General features: G+C 41.5%; 1 protein-coding gene across 14 annotated transcripts in view; it reads right to left on the bottom strand.

Annotated features, from left to right (window-relative positions):
* The window catches only part of cacna1g (calcium channel, voltage-dependent, T type, alpha 1G subunit), a 190,945-nt gene that overhangs the window by 17,306 nt on the left and 157,328 nt on the right, over positions 1-16,311 (bottom strand). For 12 of the 14 annotated variants that reach the window (XM_056365665.1, XM_056365663.1, XM_056365671.1 and 9 more), the window contains 2 exons: positions 2,794-2,945; positions 1,108-1,217 (listed from right to left, as the gene is read on the bottom strand). In XM_056365665.1, coding sequence (XP_056221640.1) covers positions 1,108-1,217; positions 2,794-2,945 — 262 coding nt within the window. The remainder of the gene's footprint in view (positions 1-1,107; positions 1,218-2,793; positions 2,946-16,311) is intronic. The other 2 variants (XM_056365666.1, XM_056365668.1) reach the window with 1 other exon arrangement.

The raw sequence follows: 16,311 nt of genomic DNA, 5'->3' as shown, positions 1-16,311 counted from the left end.
GTTCCTGAGATTCCTCAAGATTATAGGGCTGGCCCTGCTGTTGTCATACACATAGTACACAAGTTTGGAGACCGGTTATTTTCTGGATGACAATGAGCGTATGAGACTATTTCAGTGTTATGAGACAGGTTAACAAAGCAGCAATAGTATAATTTCAATTTTAGTATATCATAAAGTTATACAGTATATATATACGGTATATATATGTATGGTACGCTGAGATTAGTCAGCAGGCCACTTCCTTTCCCAGATGCTGTAATGTGATTTGAGATCAAAGTGTTGGGACCAAACCTTATTTGAATGTATAAAAACTGAAGATTGTTGTAGGTGGTCATGCAAATCAGGTTTGTCTTTTTCTTATTGTTTCAATTCCATGTGCAGCTTTCTCTCTCCGAGTCCATTCCATAGCATATCCCTCACATCCTCATTTAGATACTTAAAGTGCATGAATAAACACAAGAAATTCAATTTGAAATTCAGTGAGATTGTGAGATTAGTCACGGGGGTCTTGGCCAAATGTTGTGTTTATATGTTTGTGTGTACCTGTGTGTGAGAGTGTATCGAGGTAATATAAAACCGGACTGCTGCCAAATGCAAAAAAAAAAAGGATAATGGTCTACCCTGGCAAAGACCACGGACATCATGGATTCCTGTGTGTGTGTTAGTGGTGTTAGTGTGTGTATTCATGTAAATGTGATCTGTGCTATTATACATTTGTGCTGTTGTGATTGTATTTGTGCATGATTTTGTGGTTCTCAGCAGGGAGCCAGAGATTTCAAAGCTATGAAATCATCTAAGGCAGCATGTTTTATGGGTCTTTAACAAGGCCGTTTGTATTCATACAGGCCTCACTGAGAACCATGCACTGGAGCACGTTGAGAAAAGTTCACTTAATCTCTCCGAATGCTGCCTCAGATTTTCCACATGACTCAGAGGTTAAAGAATGGTACCTTTAACCACCAATCTATTAGAATATCATGCCTGCTAAAATGTCAAAAATCTAAACTGGGAGGTTAATGTTTATTCAGGATCTCTGTTTGATCTGGGTTAGAGACATTTAGGAAAGGTCAGAGCGTCACTTTGGGAAGCAGTTATTTAAATACTGACTTGTCCTTGAAGAAGCGTCGGAAACCGAAGGCCACCAGCTTGAAGACGGACTCCAGAACAAAGATGAGGGTGAAGATGTAGTTACAGATTTTCAATGCCTCGTCCAACTCCTGGGGATGCCGGGGAAATCATGATTACGGTATTCATCTTAACAAGTCAGTAAAGCCTGCATTAAATATTTTGTAATCCTACCACAGTGACCTGTGGCTTTTTCGTCATCAGGCTTTTAGTATAATGTGATGAAACTGCACTGAAAACCAATGAAATGATCTCACCATATTGTTATTTTTTCACATTTTAAAAGGAACATACTTTCAACTTGACTCAGTTATAATAAATGGCTTGGTATGGTGAATATTTTTGCTAAGTAAATATATAATTTGCATTTCCTGCATTTACAGTCTTTGCACGAAATACCAAACAGTCCACGCTCTAAACTTTGTCCTCTCCTCCAGAATTAGCCTTTCCGTTAATAGATCTTCCTCTCCTCCCTCATTCTCTATGAAAAGGCCACTTGAATCAAAGTGTTCAAGCATTCTTGTCTGTGGGGGAATTCACAGTAACCATCTGCATATAAAAAACTGACCTAGCAGAGAAACGTGGAGAGAACTGGTGGCCAGTAGGGATTTTACTAAATCCTCCCTGGTGGCAATTCATGGTCTAACAGCTAGTTCCAGTTTGCTATATATCTCTTAATTCCACTATCTTCTGTTCTACCCGACAATCCTTTTCTACACCACCATCCTAGATGCTAACTAAAGACCTTGTGAAGCAAACTTCTAAACTACTTAAATACCTTCCATTGTAACCGACAACCTTATTGGCTTTCTCTGAAATCACACCCTCATTCACTCTTTCACTAATCTAGTCTACATAAAGAGATTCTACCCAACAACCTCCTATTCTACTCAAAGACCTTCTACTCCAATCAAAGATCTTCTATTCTACCCTAACTCTCTCAACAACCATCTGTTCCACCCAACAACAGACGGTTCTACCCAGCAACATTCACACTTTACTCAAAAAACATTCTGCTCTTCCAAAGATCTTCTACTCTACCCAGAGACCTTCTGATTTACAAAACAAAACCATCTGTTCAACTCAAAAACCTTCTACTTTACCCAAAGAACTTAAACTCCCTAAACTACCTAAACGGAGCTGTGAAGCAGTTCATACAACGCACTGAAATTGTGCATTTAAGTTCTACTGGCAAAATATGGATTGCTGCTGGGATGCAACAACCTTCTGTTTGACTGTTTTGTTTTTTATTTTGCCCCAGTTTCACTTCACTTTTCTGTCATATTCATGTATTCAACATCCAACTACCTCCTGCCTTGCCCCATCTGCCTTCCCTTACTGCCCGCTCATCCAGTCGACAACTCCTCCTTGTATATCTTCCTCAGTTTTCCTCTCTCTCTCTCTCTCTTATCCCTGCATCTCTTTGTTCTGGAAGATTCTGCAATTCTTATCTTACTTTCATTTCTTTCTCTGTTGATTGCACGTAAATGAAACACTGGAGCGCACGATACACTTTAGGAATTTCATAATCAGATAAAAAATGACTAACGCTTCGACACGTACTGCGTCGTCTTCAGTCAAACAACAATGGCATAGACTTGAAGAAACCCAGGTATTATTTGAAGCAAAGAGCCCATAATTTCCCCACCTTCCTCCCCAACATCTGACCTTGGGCTGCCGGTAGTGTTCCATGGACATAGTGATTACGTTGAGCCCTATGACGATGGTGATGAACAGGTCCAGGTAGTGGCTGGTACACATCGTGTGGATGAGCCGACGGGTGGGGGAGTAATCGGAGAAGTAGGGCTTACTCTGAGCTTCTGTTGGAAGTTGGAAGTGGTGGTGGTGGGGGTGGGAGGGGGGGTGGGGGTTGGAGGAGGAGGAGGAGGAGGAGGAGGAGGGGGGGGGTGTTCAAAAAGTGAGATAGGAGGTAATATACCGGGATTTCTGAACAATATACCTGCTGTATTGACGAGCGGAGGCAGCTTTAAGAAGAGGTGGTTAGTGAAACATGACAACACTTACCTGCACACATAACTTTGTTCTAAACACTCACTATGCTTGACTCTCCAATATATAAAGAGGGACGTGAAGAGATTGCAAAAGGGGAAGGCTGATCAGATAATGGACAGAGGGAAAGAAAGACTCCAGCCAAGACCTCCTGTGGTCTGCAGTCATGACTAATCAAATCAAATCTCCTCTCCTCTGATCAACAATTATTTAAATCAACTCTATCGGAGTATGATGGAAGATAAACAGCACTGCTAAATGTGTGTGTGTGTGTGTGTGTGAGAGAGACTCTATGGAGAATCCTGCTGTCAGAGTATTTTGGTTTAGAGATTTGAGTATCCCGGTCTCTCAGTCTCCCTGATTTGTCATGTGATTCAGCCTTCCCTTATCTCTTTCACCTCCCTTGTCTCAGGAAAAGAATATAACACAAGAGAAAAGTTTTCCACACTCATCCATCACTTTTTTCCTAACCTCTCTCTTCCACCCAGAGGATGGATGTGTGGGCTGGGAGTTAGGATGAGGAGCAGAGAGGAAGCTTTGCTCTTTCTATCACCTTACCATTTCATCAGTGAAGGAGAGGCTCTAGGTCACATGGAAAAGGCTACGAAACAAACACACACACACACACACATACATACACATACACACACACACACACACACACACACACATACCCAAAAGGCAAAAGTCCTTTGGGTGTTGTGAACACCTCTGAACAACTCTGCCCAATTAGCCCAGGTGTACTCCTGCGGCTGCAGCGATGTAGGGCCGGGATGATTCCTAAGAGTATGTATATGTCTGCAGGGCTCATGGTGTGCACCTCGTGGTTTCCCTACCTCTATGTATCTGCGTCTTTTGGGAGTGAAATATATCTCTTGAGATAAAAGTCTACTCTGTGCATTGCTTTACTATATAGCAGATAGCAGAAGATATTCTAAAGGGATCCTGCGGTCTGTTCACTTTCAGCAGCTGTGCAACATTTCATGTTGATATCGCATGTTTGCAGTTTCAACACTACTACTCAGACATTGCTTAAATAAAATCTGAAACTCAATTAATAGCAGGCACAAACAAGTAAAAGCCAGATAAAAACACACTGAGGTGGTTGAAATGACCTGCACTGTAACGGCTCACAAACTCAGCTTCACGTACATTTTTCTCGGTGAGGCATTATGTTTTCGGATCGCCCGTCTGTCTGTGCGTCCATTCTCGTGAACGGGAATATCTCAGGAATGCTTTGAGGGAATTTCTTCAGATTTCTTACAAACGTTCACTTGGAGTCAAAAACAAACCGAATACATTTTGGTCCTGCCTACAGCACCACAGGTTGGAGAGTTGTTGAGGTTTGGCAGAGGTCTGTACTTTGTGCTCAGGGTTGTCTTTGATAATTTTGTGCCTGCTGGTAATTATTGATACTGACAACAGGGGAGATGAACCTGAATGCTGGCGGTGCCAGTTGAACCACAGTACAGCCAGTGTTGGAGTCGGACTCCTCTTGAGCTCCTGCAGAGATGTGCGTGCCAGGAAGTGAAAATAATGTGGCTTCTCGTGTGCTCGGTCTGGCCTGTACTAAAACAGGTTGACATCCTGTTTTCCTTCTTAGCAGCTCCAGTCCTGGTATCGTCTGTGCACCAACACTCCCTCCTCTTATCAGCAGCTTTATCATACAGAATATATCACCACATGACCCACTGAGTAGACAGTGATAAAGCAGATTTAGAGTATCTTGGGCATATGTCTTTGAATGCCCTCGGGAGTTAGGTATAGCCTTGTGGGGTGCAACCACTTGGTTCATTCACTGGGAGTTCCTATTTACGTGATCATCCATCATCTTAGGACGAGCAAACATTATTTTTTCTTTACAGTTTTACTTAGTGTCCGCAGGTGCACGGCGAGCTGAGGCCGACAGATACACTCGCACATTACAGCAGTCTCTTTGTTTCACCTCCTCTTCTATACTCCCTCCTCCATCTAAGTTTTATGCAACTTTTTCTTTCCCTAGCATGGGATATCTGCTGTCCAATTTACATTTCAAAATACATACATTCAAATTCAGTGCCAAGAAAATTTAATTAATATTGGATAGCTGAAGTGAGTAAGCTGGATTGTTTCACTTTCTCCCTAAAAAAGTTAATTTGAGGAGTAATTAAGCATTTGCCCTCAATATTATGTTGCAGCAGGGAGGGTAAGACCTAAAAAGAAGGGAAAATGGAAGGAAAAAGAAAGACAGAAACCTTTCGGCTAAAGCTGAACTAGTTTCCAAAGGAGCAGGAAGGGAACGAGTGAAGTGACAGAAGAAAGGGTGAAAGTTTAGGAAGTCAAATTACAGACTGCCTCAACTGTGTTGCTCTCACTTCCACTTTTCTTTTGTTCTCCACGTAGAAAAATGGAGAGCTGCTGTTAATGTGGAACGGAGTTCCCGTCCTTCACTGATGTGGCAGGTGTAGCCTCCTCTGTCAGCTCTGACGTCATTTTTGAACAGGAAACAAAAATGGGTGCGAAGGCACCGAGGGGTCGCGACCTGTAAACCTCTCCGTACAGGTCACGACGCCTTCTCTCTGCCATCTCCATCCTTACGTTTGACACAACTTCTTTATACATTAAAACAGGCCGTTCAGGACAATCATCTCATGGGGACTTAGATCTCATGTTTGTTTCATAACTGAATTTCTAAAGCTTAGTTTTGTTTGTGACTCAAATCGAATAAATTTAGGCTCGTCATTATAAGGTGACCCAACGAAAACGAGCCGGGCCGTCTATGTTGGGTTTTTCACTCTTTAAATTGTGTTTCTGAAGCTTCACAATCACTTATGAATGTATATAAATGCCTATATTTATTGGAAGTCGACTTAAAATTAAAATTCAGTAATGTATTTAATTTGTTGGCATATACAGCAGAACTGTTCCTGGTGACATAGTGAATTATTCGTGGCTCATAAACACTATTACTTGTTAACCAGGAGTCATTCCCGAGCTGCACTGCAAGGCTGGAAACTACTTCTCTACATACACTATCAAAGTTTGGGCAAGTGCCGTAAGGTACAGCCACAAAACATCTGTTACCACATCTATTTGGTATCTATTTAGATTTGTATATTTGTGCTTGTGCAACATTAAAAATGTGATCAAAACATCCAGTGGACATTCAGCTTTAGGATTCCTGAACAACTTGAGATCTAAACCCCCTGTTGAAAATCTGCCTGAAGTCCAACAGACAAAAAGAAAGAAAGAGATAAAAAAAAAAAAATAATAATAACAATTCCCTGTCCAGAAACAACCCCAAGACATTATTCCTCCTTTTGCCTTTCAGTGCACTCACCTTCCCCCTTCATGAACACTTGCCCTTACCTCAGCTTTGTGCATGGCGGCTTTAAGGCACTGGAGGATTCGGGCCTGGGAGTTGCTTTTGGACGCGGCCACACTCAAAAACATAATCCATACATTTCCGAGGCGGTCTTTGTTGGGAAATACAGACACACTAAGGGTCCTTGGCTTGTGGGACCGATGAGTAGGAACACCACAGCGCAGCACTATGGTTATACTTTGACTGTGCGGGTGAGTGCAGGTTGGGTTGGATTAGATATGCGGAGTATGGGTCGGGAACACAGTGGATCTACAGCTGTGCAGAATGCGGTAATCAAGTGAGGGGTGTCTAGAGCAGGTTGTGAGGTGGAAAGGATGTTGTGCCGGCTACTCCGATGAAGAGATGGCCTCACCATGAATCTCAAAACAACATGAGACGCTGCTGTGGCTTTAATTCATTTAATTCAACAGCTGCTGTTTTTACTGGAGCTAATATGAATATGTCTGGAGGCTTTTTGGGTGTGGTATTTCCATCAGCGATTTACAGATGATTGGAATATTGGCATATGGAGTGTGGGTTGATGTGGGTGACAGTAATGGACGAAATAAAAAAGAAGACTTTTTGGAGAAGTTTGGATCCTGGATGACAACAAGAATGGCTGTGAAAGGAAGAGCAGGGCGCAGGGCCGTAAAAGCAGCAACAGTGCACTTTGAAAGGTAAAACCGTGTATGGAAATGAGTCAAATGTCAGTGAGGAAACATTTATATTTTCAGATTTCTGAAGCAGCAGTTTGGTTGGATGCGGTGGCTGCTTTTACGCCCCTGTCCTTCATGGTGAATGGCTCGGTAGTAAACCTTGAGACTCAGTGTCTGCCAGGAAAAAATGTGTCAACCCTCAATGTCAAGGACTGGATGTCCTATTTTGAAATCCAGCAAACACTGAGTCTTAAAAAAAACTAAACAAACAAAAAAAAAAACAACTGTCAACACAAACAGTTACTATAAAACAATCAAGAAAAGATTTCAGTGGAATTCCCGAATGCTCTGCTGCATTGCTTGAATATCAAAGCGAGAGAGAGAGAGACACAAATAAAAGAATAAAAAACACAGAAATGCTAAAAAAAAGGAGAAATGAATTACAACAGAGAGGAGCAGCAGAGCAACTTGAGGAGTCCAGAAGAAAAAGAAAAAGGCAAAGAAAAAGAAAACATGACATCATTCAAAATGACAGGGCATGATAACACACACTCATCTTCACTGTTTGACACACACACACACACACACACACACACACATACATACAAACACACTGTGCTGGTTCACATGGTAGACTGACACACCTCTTTCTGAGTCATACTTGAGCAGGATGGACCAATTGAAATGGGGGACTGAATGGTGAAGGCAAGCGATTGGACGGCATGAGTGGAGGGCGGAGTCACAGGGATAACAGTGATGACGACTTACAGACCGATGGGACGCTTTTTCAACAGCGGGATGACACAGCGTTTTAACCTTTCTCTCTTTTGTTAAAACCATTCACCATACTGTCATGAACACATGAAGTAGCTATAATCAATCTTGATGACGATTTCACTCCATTCAGTACAACAGGAACACATACTGAGCAAGAGTACAGAGGACGACACACTGGACAACATTTAGACTATATTTACAGTCATTTTGAGACGTAACCTTAGAAACTGAACATGAATTTGCAGATTTTCCTGCACCGACACACCAACTGAAACCCATCAGAAACACTCATTTCTGCTAATGCTGCTAATTTACGTGGAAATTGTTGCAGAAGAACAGAAATTACATAGTCAACAACAAGGATTATAAAGTCTGCAGAGAGAGACTGAAACCTGATGAACTGCATTAATAGATCTCACTGACAGCACACTCCTCACACTACCATTGACTACTCTTTAGCCACGCCACCAGCATGGCTCTGAGGACGGCAGTGGCGGCCCGTTGGTTGGTTGGTCCTAAGCGGCAAACCTCCCAGGCTGAAAAATGAAGCTGACATGGATTTACCAAAAAAGTTCTTCAAATGGCCACTAGAGTCCAACAGTGAGTCCAACTTTACAGCAGAAATTAACATGTTTAAAGCCTGGCGCGAAAAACTGTTTGAGGCTAATTTCCTCTTTCATGACAACTGCATTGGATGGGATGGAATTTTTTATAACTCACTCATTAAAATTTTATTAAGGCTTAAAAAGTTCTGCATAATTGAGGGCGTACCTCTTTTAGTGACAGGCGGGTGAGCGCATGCTCGCCACAAACCGAAGTCTCGGCTCCACACGCCTCCCCCCTCCTCTTTGCCCATTTGTGGATTAGCCAGGAGCTGGGCGGAGTCAGGTACTGCCAAGATGGCGACGGTGGAGCAGCTCACTCAGACTCAAAACCGCTCTTTAGAAACCTTCGGTGCATCTTTATTTACAGTCTATGGTTGGTCCACCATTTTGGTACAAACTAAACTGTATCATATTATTATAATGAAAATTATATTTGAATTTTCTACAAAAAATCATGGTCCCCAGACAGAATCCTTCTGACGTCTCAGATTCCCTGACTTTTCCCCCTGCAACTTGAGTCTGACATTTTTTCAGTGAAATGTCTCAAGAACTGGATGAATTTGATTTACATATTTTTCCAAGGATGAATCTGACTGACTCTTTATCTCCTGCTACCAGCAGGTCAACATTTTCAATTATTTAGTGACATATTTCAACATCTACTGGATGGAGTGTCACAGAAGTTTGTGCAGACATTCAATGTCCTCAAACAATGAATCATAAAAAACTGGATTTTGTGACTGTTGACAATTGTTCTTTTGAGAGAAGCATCTTGACAAATATTGTTTGGATTGCTTTAAATTGCAATAACATTTTATCATAATGTATTACATACTCTATCAGGTCAAAGTACTTTACCCTGTCCACAGATACCTGCAAAACTACTGACATTCCCGTCAGCCTCAGCTGTATTTTGTGTTTGGTGATACTTGGAAAAAGTTTGCGTGCTAATGCAGTAAACTGAGAGCATGTTACACATTGTACCTGCTAAACATCAGCATGTTCACACTTTCATTGTGAACATTCTTGCATTCTGTGTCAAAGTAAAGTGTTGACGGTCCAAAATTCCAGTTATAAAAAAATAAACAAATCAAATCTAAATTCTGTATCTGCTCATTTTCAACAGCAACTGGCCCAGATAGGAACAGATTTGATCCAACTTGTTCTGATCAGCCCAAATTAAATTATAATAAGCTCAGTAATTATAATGTGTGTCATGTCCGAGCTCATTTGCATTTGTACTGCATGTCTGTATATATATATATATATATATATATATATATATATATATATATATATATATATATATATACCACATGTCTACACTCAGAGGTGAAGATGCAGCTTTTAGTTTTGGACCACTGCATTGAGAAGAAGAAGTGAAGAAAAAACCTCATGTCTCTTTATCATTACATTCAGTGCAGCAGGCAGCACTACAGTATGAGACTGTCTGCTACTCTGCTCCGTGTTGTTCTCTTCTTGACATTTCTGTAGATGAAATATTCATTAAGAAAGTTTCCAACATGAAACATTCATGGAGAGCGTTGTTGGGGCAGCTTTTCTTGACACAAATTACTCACAGCTTTTCAGCCAAACTAAGTAATCACTGTATGTTCTCTCACAGCAGTCACAGCAATTATTAATGTTATAACATTACCTTGTGTGGAAATAAATGAGCTTTATTACTCATTATATTAGTTTTGATTTTCCTTCTCTGGCTTATCAACGAGCCATCAGTTTCTAGTGTCACCTGTTCAACACATCATTAGTCATTCACGATTCCAGACTGATGGATGAACTAATGTATTTAATGTTTCTAAAAGGCAAATTAACTTCATGAGGTAGTTTACTGGATGAAGTAACATTAATAAATCATTGTAGTTGAATCTGACTCTACTATTACAATTTAGGATGTCAGCTGGTGGGCGGAAAGTCGAGTGTGTAACATCAGGAAACCTCGACACACACCTTCCGGGACACCCCGAAGCAGTTGTAGAAAAATAGCATCCTGTCGCTGCGAACCCCCAAAAGTTCTGAAAGATTCAACGCATTTAACACTTCACTTAACCCTGCTACCTACACCTTGTGGCATCACACCTTCACACCCCTGAGCTCCATCTCTGAGACTTACTGTCGAGGTGCGTCACTCACCGTCTCTCACTTCCTACCTCTATATTCCCCTCACCTCTTGAGATTTTTCCACTCGCCCACGCTCTGCTCTCGCCATCTCCCTAAAAACACTGGTGTTATTAATTACATTTTCTAATATTGTCAAATTGAAGAAGAAAATAAAAATAAAAGACGGCCGATGTGAAAACCTGTGTTAGATTCATCTATTTTAGCTCTGACCCAGATACAGTTACAGACTGGCACCAGCTGGTTTGTGTGTCTCCTTGTGTGTATATATAAGCTAATAGATGAAGAACAGCTATTAGGGGAGACCGGAGATGGTTATAACATTTCTGACATTTCTGTCTGTATCTTTTAAGCCAGTGTGATCAAAATGTAATACAAACTAGTGTAGGTGTTATTTCAGCAACACAAACAGAACGTGTCTGTAGTTTAGTCTCATAAACAAGAGTGAAACACTTTGAACACTTAAATGACTTTTTAACATAATAGATGTGTGTGTGAATCAAGTTCGTTCACCAGCTTCAAGCAAATGAACATTTGTGTCCGTGTGTGTCCGTGTATCTAACCCCAGACCCTTGTGGCAGGTACAGAGTGAATCAGGTGATCTGTATCCTGTTCCTGATTGGAGAAATTGGGAGTGTTACGACCATCCCCGGTGTCCCGCACTAGACTGTCAGGTCTGCTCTGCATTTACAACCACGCTTACGTGTCTGTGAGTGTTAGCGACCCATGTGCGAGGAGTTGATTCTATTATCCTTGTCTTGTTGTTGACTGCTGACCGTGAACTGATAACAATGATTAACACCACAACACAGGAAAACGACTTTGTTTACCCACTACAAGGTGATGAAGATTTATGAATCTACATGGAGGATACAACAGTCCCACTGTCCCCCATCAGCTGCCTCCGCCTTTATCTGCACAGTTATAAGCTTCACTTTTTTGCAGTTGGTAAAACCCTTATGAACGAAACAGAAGAGCTTCTCACTCTGAAACTGACTGGCACGAGATGTAGGGACTTGTATTGTGTGATAGCTTAGCACGAGATTTACATGTACTTTGGTGGATCTGGCCTCCCTTCCTGTGTTATTAAAGATTCAAAAAGCTATTTTTACTATGATGAAGTGGAATTCTTCAAGAACTAAATGTAGGATTGAGTGGATTTTTTATTTTTATTTAAAAAAGCTTGTTAGAATTGAAAGCAGCTTATTTTAGAAAGCACTGTATATACCCTTAAGGACTAAAAAACTAAACTAGTCTAAATTGTACAATGTTTATATCCCTTTTTGGGATTTTTGACTTATCATCATTTTGAGTTTTCTCAGCTGTTTTTAACACATGAATCATGCATTGGGTTTTACCTCCATCGACGCGATGGGGCAATGATTGTGAGACTGCTCCTGTTCCTGTTCTGTCAGTATCTTGTGCATGTGTACTAGAACACACATGCACATGGGTTATGTGATGCACAGTCCTGCCAACAGTTTCACACTACTCCACTGATCTACAGTTGGCAGTCGTCACTTTCCAAGAAATGCAGTAATGTGCTCGCAAAAGCAAGGAAAGCAATTTCTTCCCACAATATTTCAAGAGGAAAGGAAATGCATTTGTTCGTTGATAAAAAAAAAAAAAAAAAAACTCCACAGGGCACCTTCGCTTCGATTGCAGTCACTGACTGCGCAGTTCGCTTTGTAACATACAGACGCCATGAGTGGAAAAACAGCAGGGAGGAGCTGGTGCTGTACTCAGAGTGAGAGGCTGATTTACAGAGAGCCGCTGGCCCAGAATGCACTGCACTTGAAAAATGAATTCGCAGGAAAGAGGTGGTCTTACTATTTTGGTTGGCACCACCGGCAATCTGCTCTTAAATATGTGTGTTTCCAGAGCAACGACAGACCACCAACAGCGGCGGTAAGAGGGTCAAAACATTTGTGGCCAAAAATAACAAAATGATTCAATTCAAGGGGTGACAGTCATGAAGAATCACGACAGCTTTTATCAAACACAGACAAACTGCAAACTGGAAGTCACAAAGATACGGAGGATTACGTGGCGGACATATACTGTAAATATGGAGATGAAAAGTACAGTAACCCTTCCTCGTGTTTGAGGTGTATACATTATTTAGTCCGTGCACTTGTACCTCTCGATAGGACGACTGTTTGGGGTGAGATGTGGTGACAGAGTGTTATGTTGAGTGAATTCATGTGGGGGCTGACCCAGCCAGAACTGCTTGGGCTACAGTGTTGATCTGTTCAGCCTGTCTGGGAAGTTGAGGGCCATCTGTTAATGTGGCAGAGTCACAATTCTCTCAGACTGAGGAACACTAGTTTAACACACACACACACACACAGTCACACACACACACACACACACACACACACACACACACACACACACACACACAATATGTGCAAACTGACAACCAGCAATTCAAACTTATATCCCAAGCACACAAAGGAACATATAACATATACTCAGATTCACAGAGGGAATATACACGAGTTCTCTACCTTGAGACCATTTCCTGTGTTGGTTGCTTTCTCTGTTCTTAGCTATCCTTTGTGTTTTCTCCTGTTTGCTGATACTTTCATTATTCTCCCTGAGAGCATCATTACCATGATACAAGCTGCTGTCCGTCAAAACATCCTCCATCGCCTCTCTATGGAAGCTCGCCGAGGGTGGAACAACAAGAAAACAATAGGAAACTAAAGACCATATTTACAATTTGCAGCATACATCATGCGCAGGATACCTTCCCCTGACGCGTCCGTCACAACCAGCTGACTGCAGAACGCATGAGTTAGCGCAACGAGAACAACTCGAGCAGGGAGACGCTTCACACTGACCCTGAGGTGAGGCGACTGCGTCAGAGTGTGTACACGTCTACCTCTGTGGGGTTTATCTTCTCGTGTCTCCACCACTTCACAATAACACCACCCTTATAAAGCATTTATAAATGGTTTATAATTGGGTTATTAATTCAGCTGTTAACACTTTATAAATCATGAACAAGTTATACCACAGTTTTCATACATTGATGCAGGCTCACTATTTGGCAAGATCAAATTAATGCTTACTACTCATTAATCTTACTAATGAGCTATTACCATTTATAACTGGTAAAAGGAGTAACTCATTAATTAATTAATGGTGTTGTGTTTTACACTTTACACTTTCCTTTTTATCAGTTAAAATGTTTGTGATCATTTGATATAATTTCATCTGCCGAATGAAACGTTTTGACCATTAAGATGCTGACGGTGGTTAATTGCTGGTAACTTAATGAATATGTGATGAAGCAGCAGCTACAAACGCTGGACGATGGAGAGAACAAAGAGATATGATGCTCAACAGTACAGATACATGTGGGCTCACTATTTGGCAAGCAACAGGTGTGTGTTTCCCTTTTTATCCAATGTGTTACCACTGCTTATAAATGAATTATAAAGTCTTAACAAACTAAGTGATGAACTAGTTATAAACCATTCATAAATCCTCTGTAAGAGTCTTATTGTAAAGTGGTTGCATAGCAACAAAGTCCACATGGTTAACATTACATGTGCTAAAGGTTAGCATGTTAGCAGTGGCATCATGAGCATGCTAGCATAGAAGAAAACAAACTGCTGTGGTGTGATTATAGTTTCTAATCTGTGCACGTCCATTAAATCCAACGTTGTGATGAACGTATGTTTACGTTTGTGTAATTCTTCTCCCTCTCACCTCCACCCCTCACTGTGTGCATCTCTTCACCTCCTCCCACTGTCTTCAGTCAAAATCTTAATGTGCCTGCTCCATCAGCTCCTCTCTTTGTTCCTCTCCTCCTCCTATCCTCCACAAGCAGCTGCTCCAGTGCAGTGCAAGCTGAAGATAAGAGTCCACACGCTCACACACAGACTCACACACACACACACACACACACACACACACACACACACACACACACACACACACACACACACACACACACACACACACAAACACACACTTCATTCCCTCAGTGTTGATCAACCTAACACCACACTGCTCAGATGCTGTATTTTATGTGTGCGTTTTGTGTTCTTGGCACTTCTGTAATTACCTTTAGAGTGAAAATATCAAAAAATACCGCAGGCCTTTGTGTCCTACGGCAAAATGCCACATAGGATCAACAAAGGAGTCTAGGGGTCCTGCTCCCCTCTCAGACACTCATCCAGACCAAAATGAGAAGGGATTTGGGGATGAAAGCTGCTCCTGCATATTTTACAATCTGTTCTGCAACCATCTGCTGCCTGACACACTCACATATGCACACACACACACACATATGCACACACACACACACACATATGCACACACACACACATAGACACAAGAGAACAATCCAGCACAGTCAAGTCTACCTTCAAGGAATGTGCCCCTGTTTAACACACATTGCACCTGGTAGTATACTGTGTGTGCAAACACAGACGTAACCGCAAGCAGAGTTGGTGAAATGGTCGTCATTATGTAGCACACCTCTCAGCAAATCTTAACCAGACTGCCATGGAAACCAGTCAGATTGGTCAGACAAGCCCTGAGAACACCTTAATGCCAAACAAGAGCCAACTGCTCTTAACAAACTCGTACTGCTGTAACCTTTGCACACGGTGCAGCTGCAGAAAATCAGCCAGTAGGTCGAGATAAATTTATGCAGTTTTGCAAGGGCCTTAATTCTATTTGAGATCATGATTTAATAATGGTATCTCCTGATACACATCTGATAAACTAGGAATAGATTGTTTTCCGCCAAGGAAACGATTTAAAGCGTCTTTAAGATGAAACAAGCCATTTGAAACCTGAGCTGTGAAGACTGCAGCAAGAAAAACTAGATACTCTGTTAGCAGAGTTTGCTGCTGTTTAATTTACATTCACATAATTTGGTGCTGGAGGTTTTTCATTAGGCTTTTAAGTCCACGCAGACTCGATGGGGAAAGAGGGAATGTTCCTGACTGAATTTCTTTGGTCGGATGCCCTTTAATGGAAACCAGTGACCTTTAATAGAGGACGTCATCGGCAACAGAAAGAGGCTGTTCATCCGAGATGACACCCCTTGTAGAATTAGTCAAACTCAATTTCAAGCTGAAATTACAAGGCACAATGAGAGCGAGAGAGACAGATCATGTTAGTCAAGTCTTAGGGATAATCAGAGTTATCAGAACTTGAGCTTAACTATTACAGCTTTGGCCATCATTCCTATTGCTATTGTGACATTGTACTCAGCAAGTTAAATGTTGAGCTCTGGGATATTGATAAAAAGACGTTTGACAGGAAACAATCATTGGGAGCCAGAGAATCCTACAGTCTATTCTATAATTTTTTTTCTTTTACATTTTTCTTATATTTTATCTTATTATTCAATTTTTCTATTTATATTTAAGCGATTTGACCTGTAGTACTTGCTTGTTTCATCTTCCCTGTGTTTGTTTAAACCAGATTCTACTTCTGATTCTGAAAGTAGTAGGACTCGAATCCTTTACCTGAACGCAGGTATTAACATTTGTTGCCCCTCCGTACGTTTCCCTGTCTCAACCCTGTCTCCATCTCAGTTTCCCTAGCCAACCCAACTATATCAAAGTCTTCTTCTCTTGCGGCGGTGGCGCGGCGGTGCAGTGCTGTGGACAGTGGATGGATCGCAGACGGT

This window comes from Seriola aureovittata, chromosome 21 (assembly GCF_021018895.1).
Source record: "Seriola aureovittata isolate HTS-2021-v1 ecotype China chromosome 21, ASM2101889v1, whole genome shotgun sequence".
Lineage (NCBI taxonomy): Eukaryota > Metazoa > Chordata > Actinopteri > Carangiformes > Carangidae > Seriola > Seriola aureovittata.
Note: the sequence above shows the minus strand (reverse complement) of the source record. Positions and strands in the feature narration are given on the sequence as shown.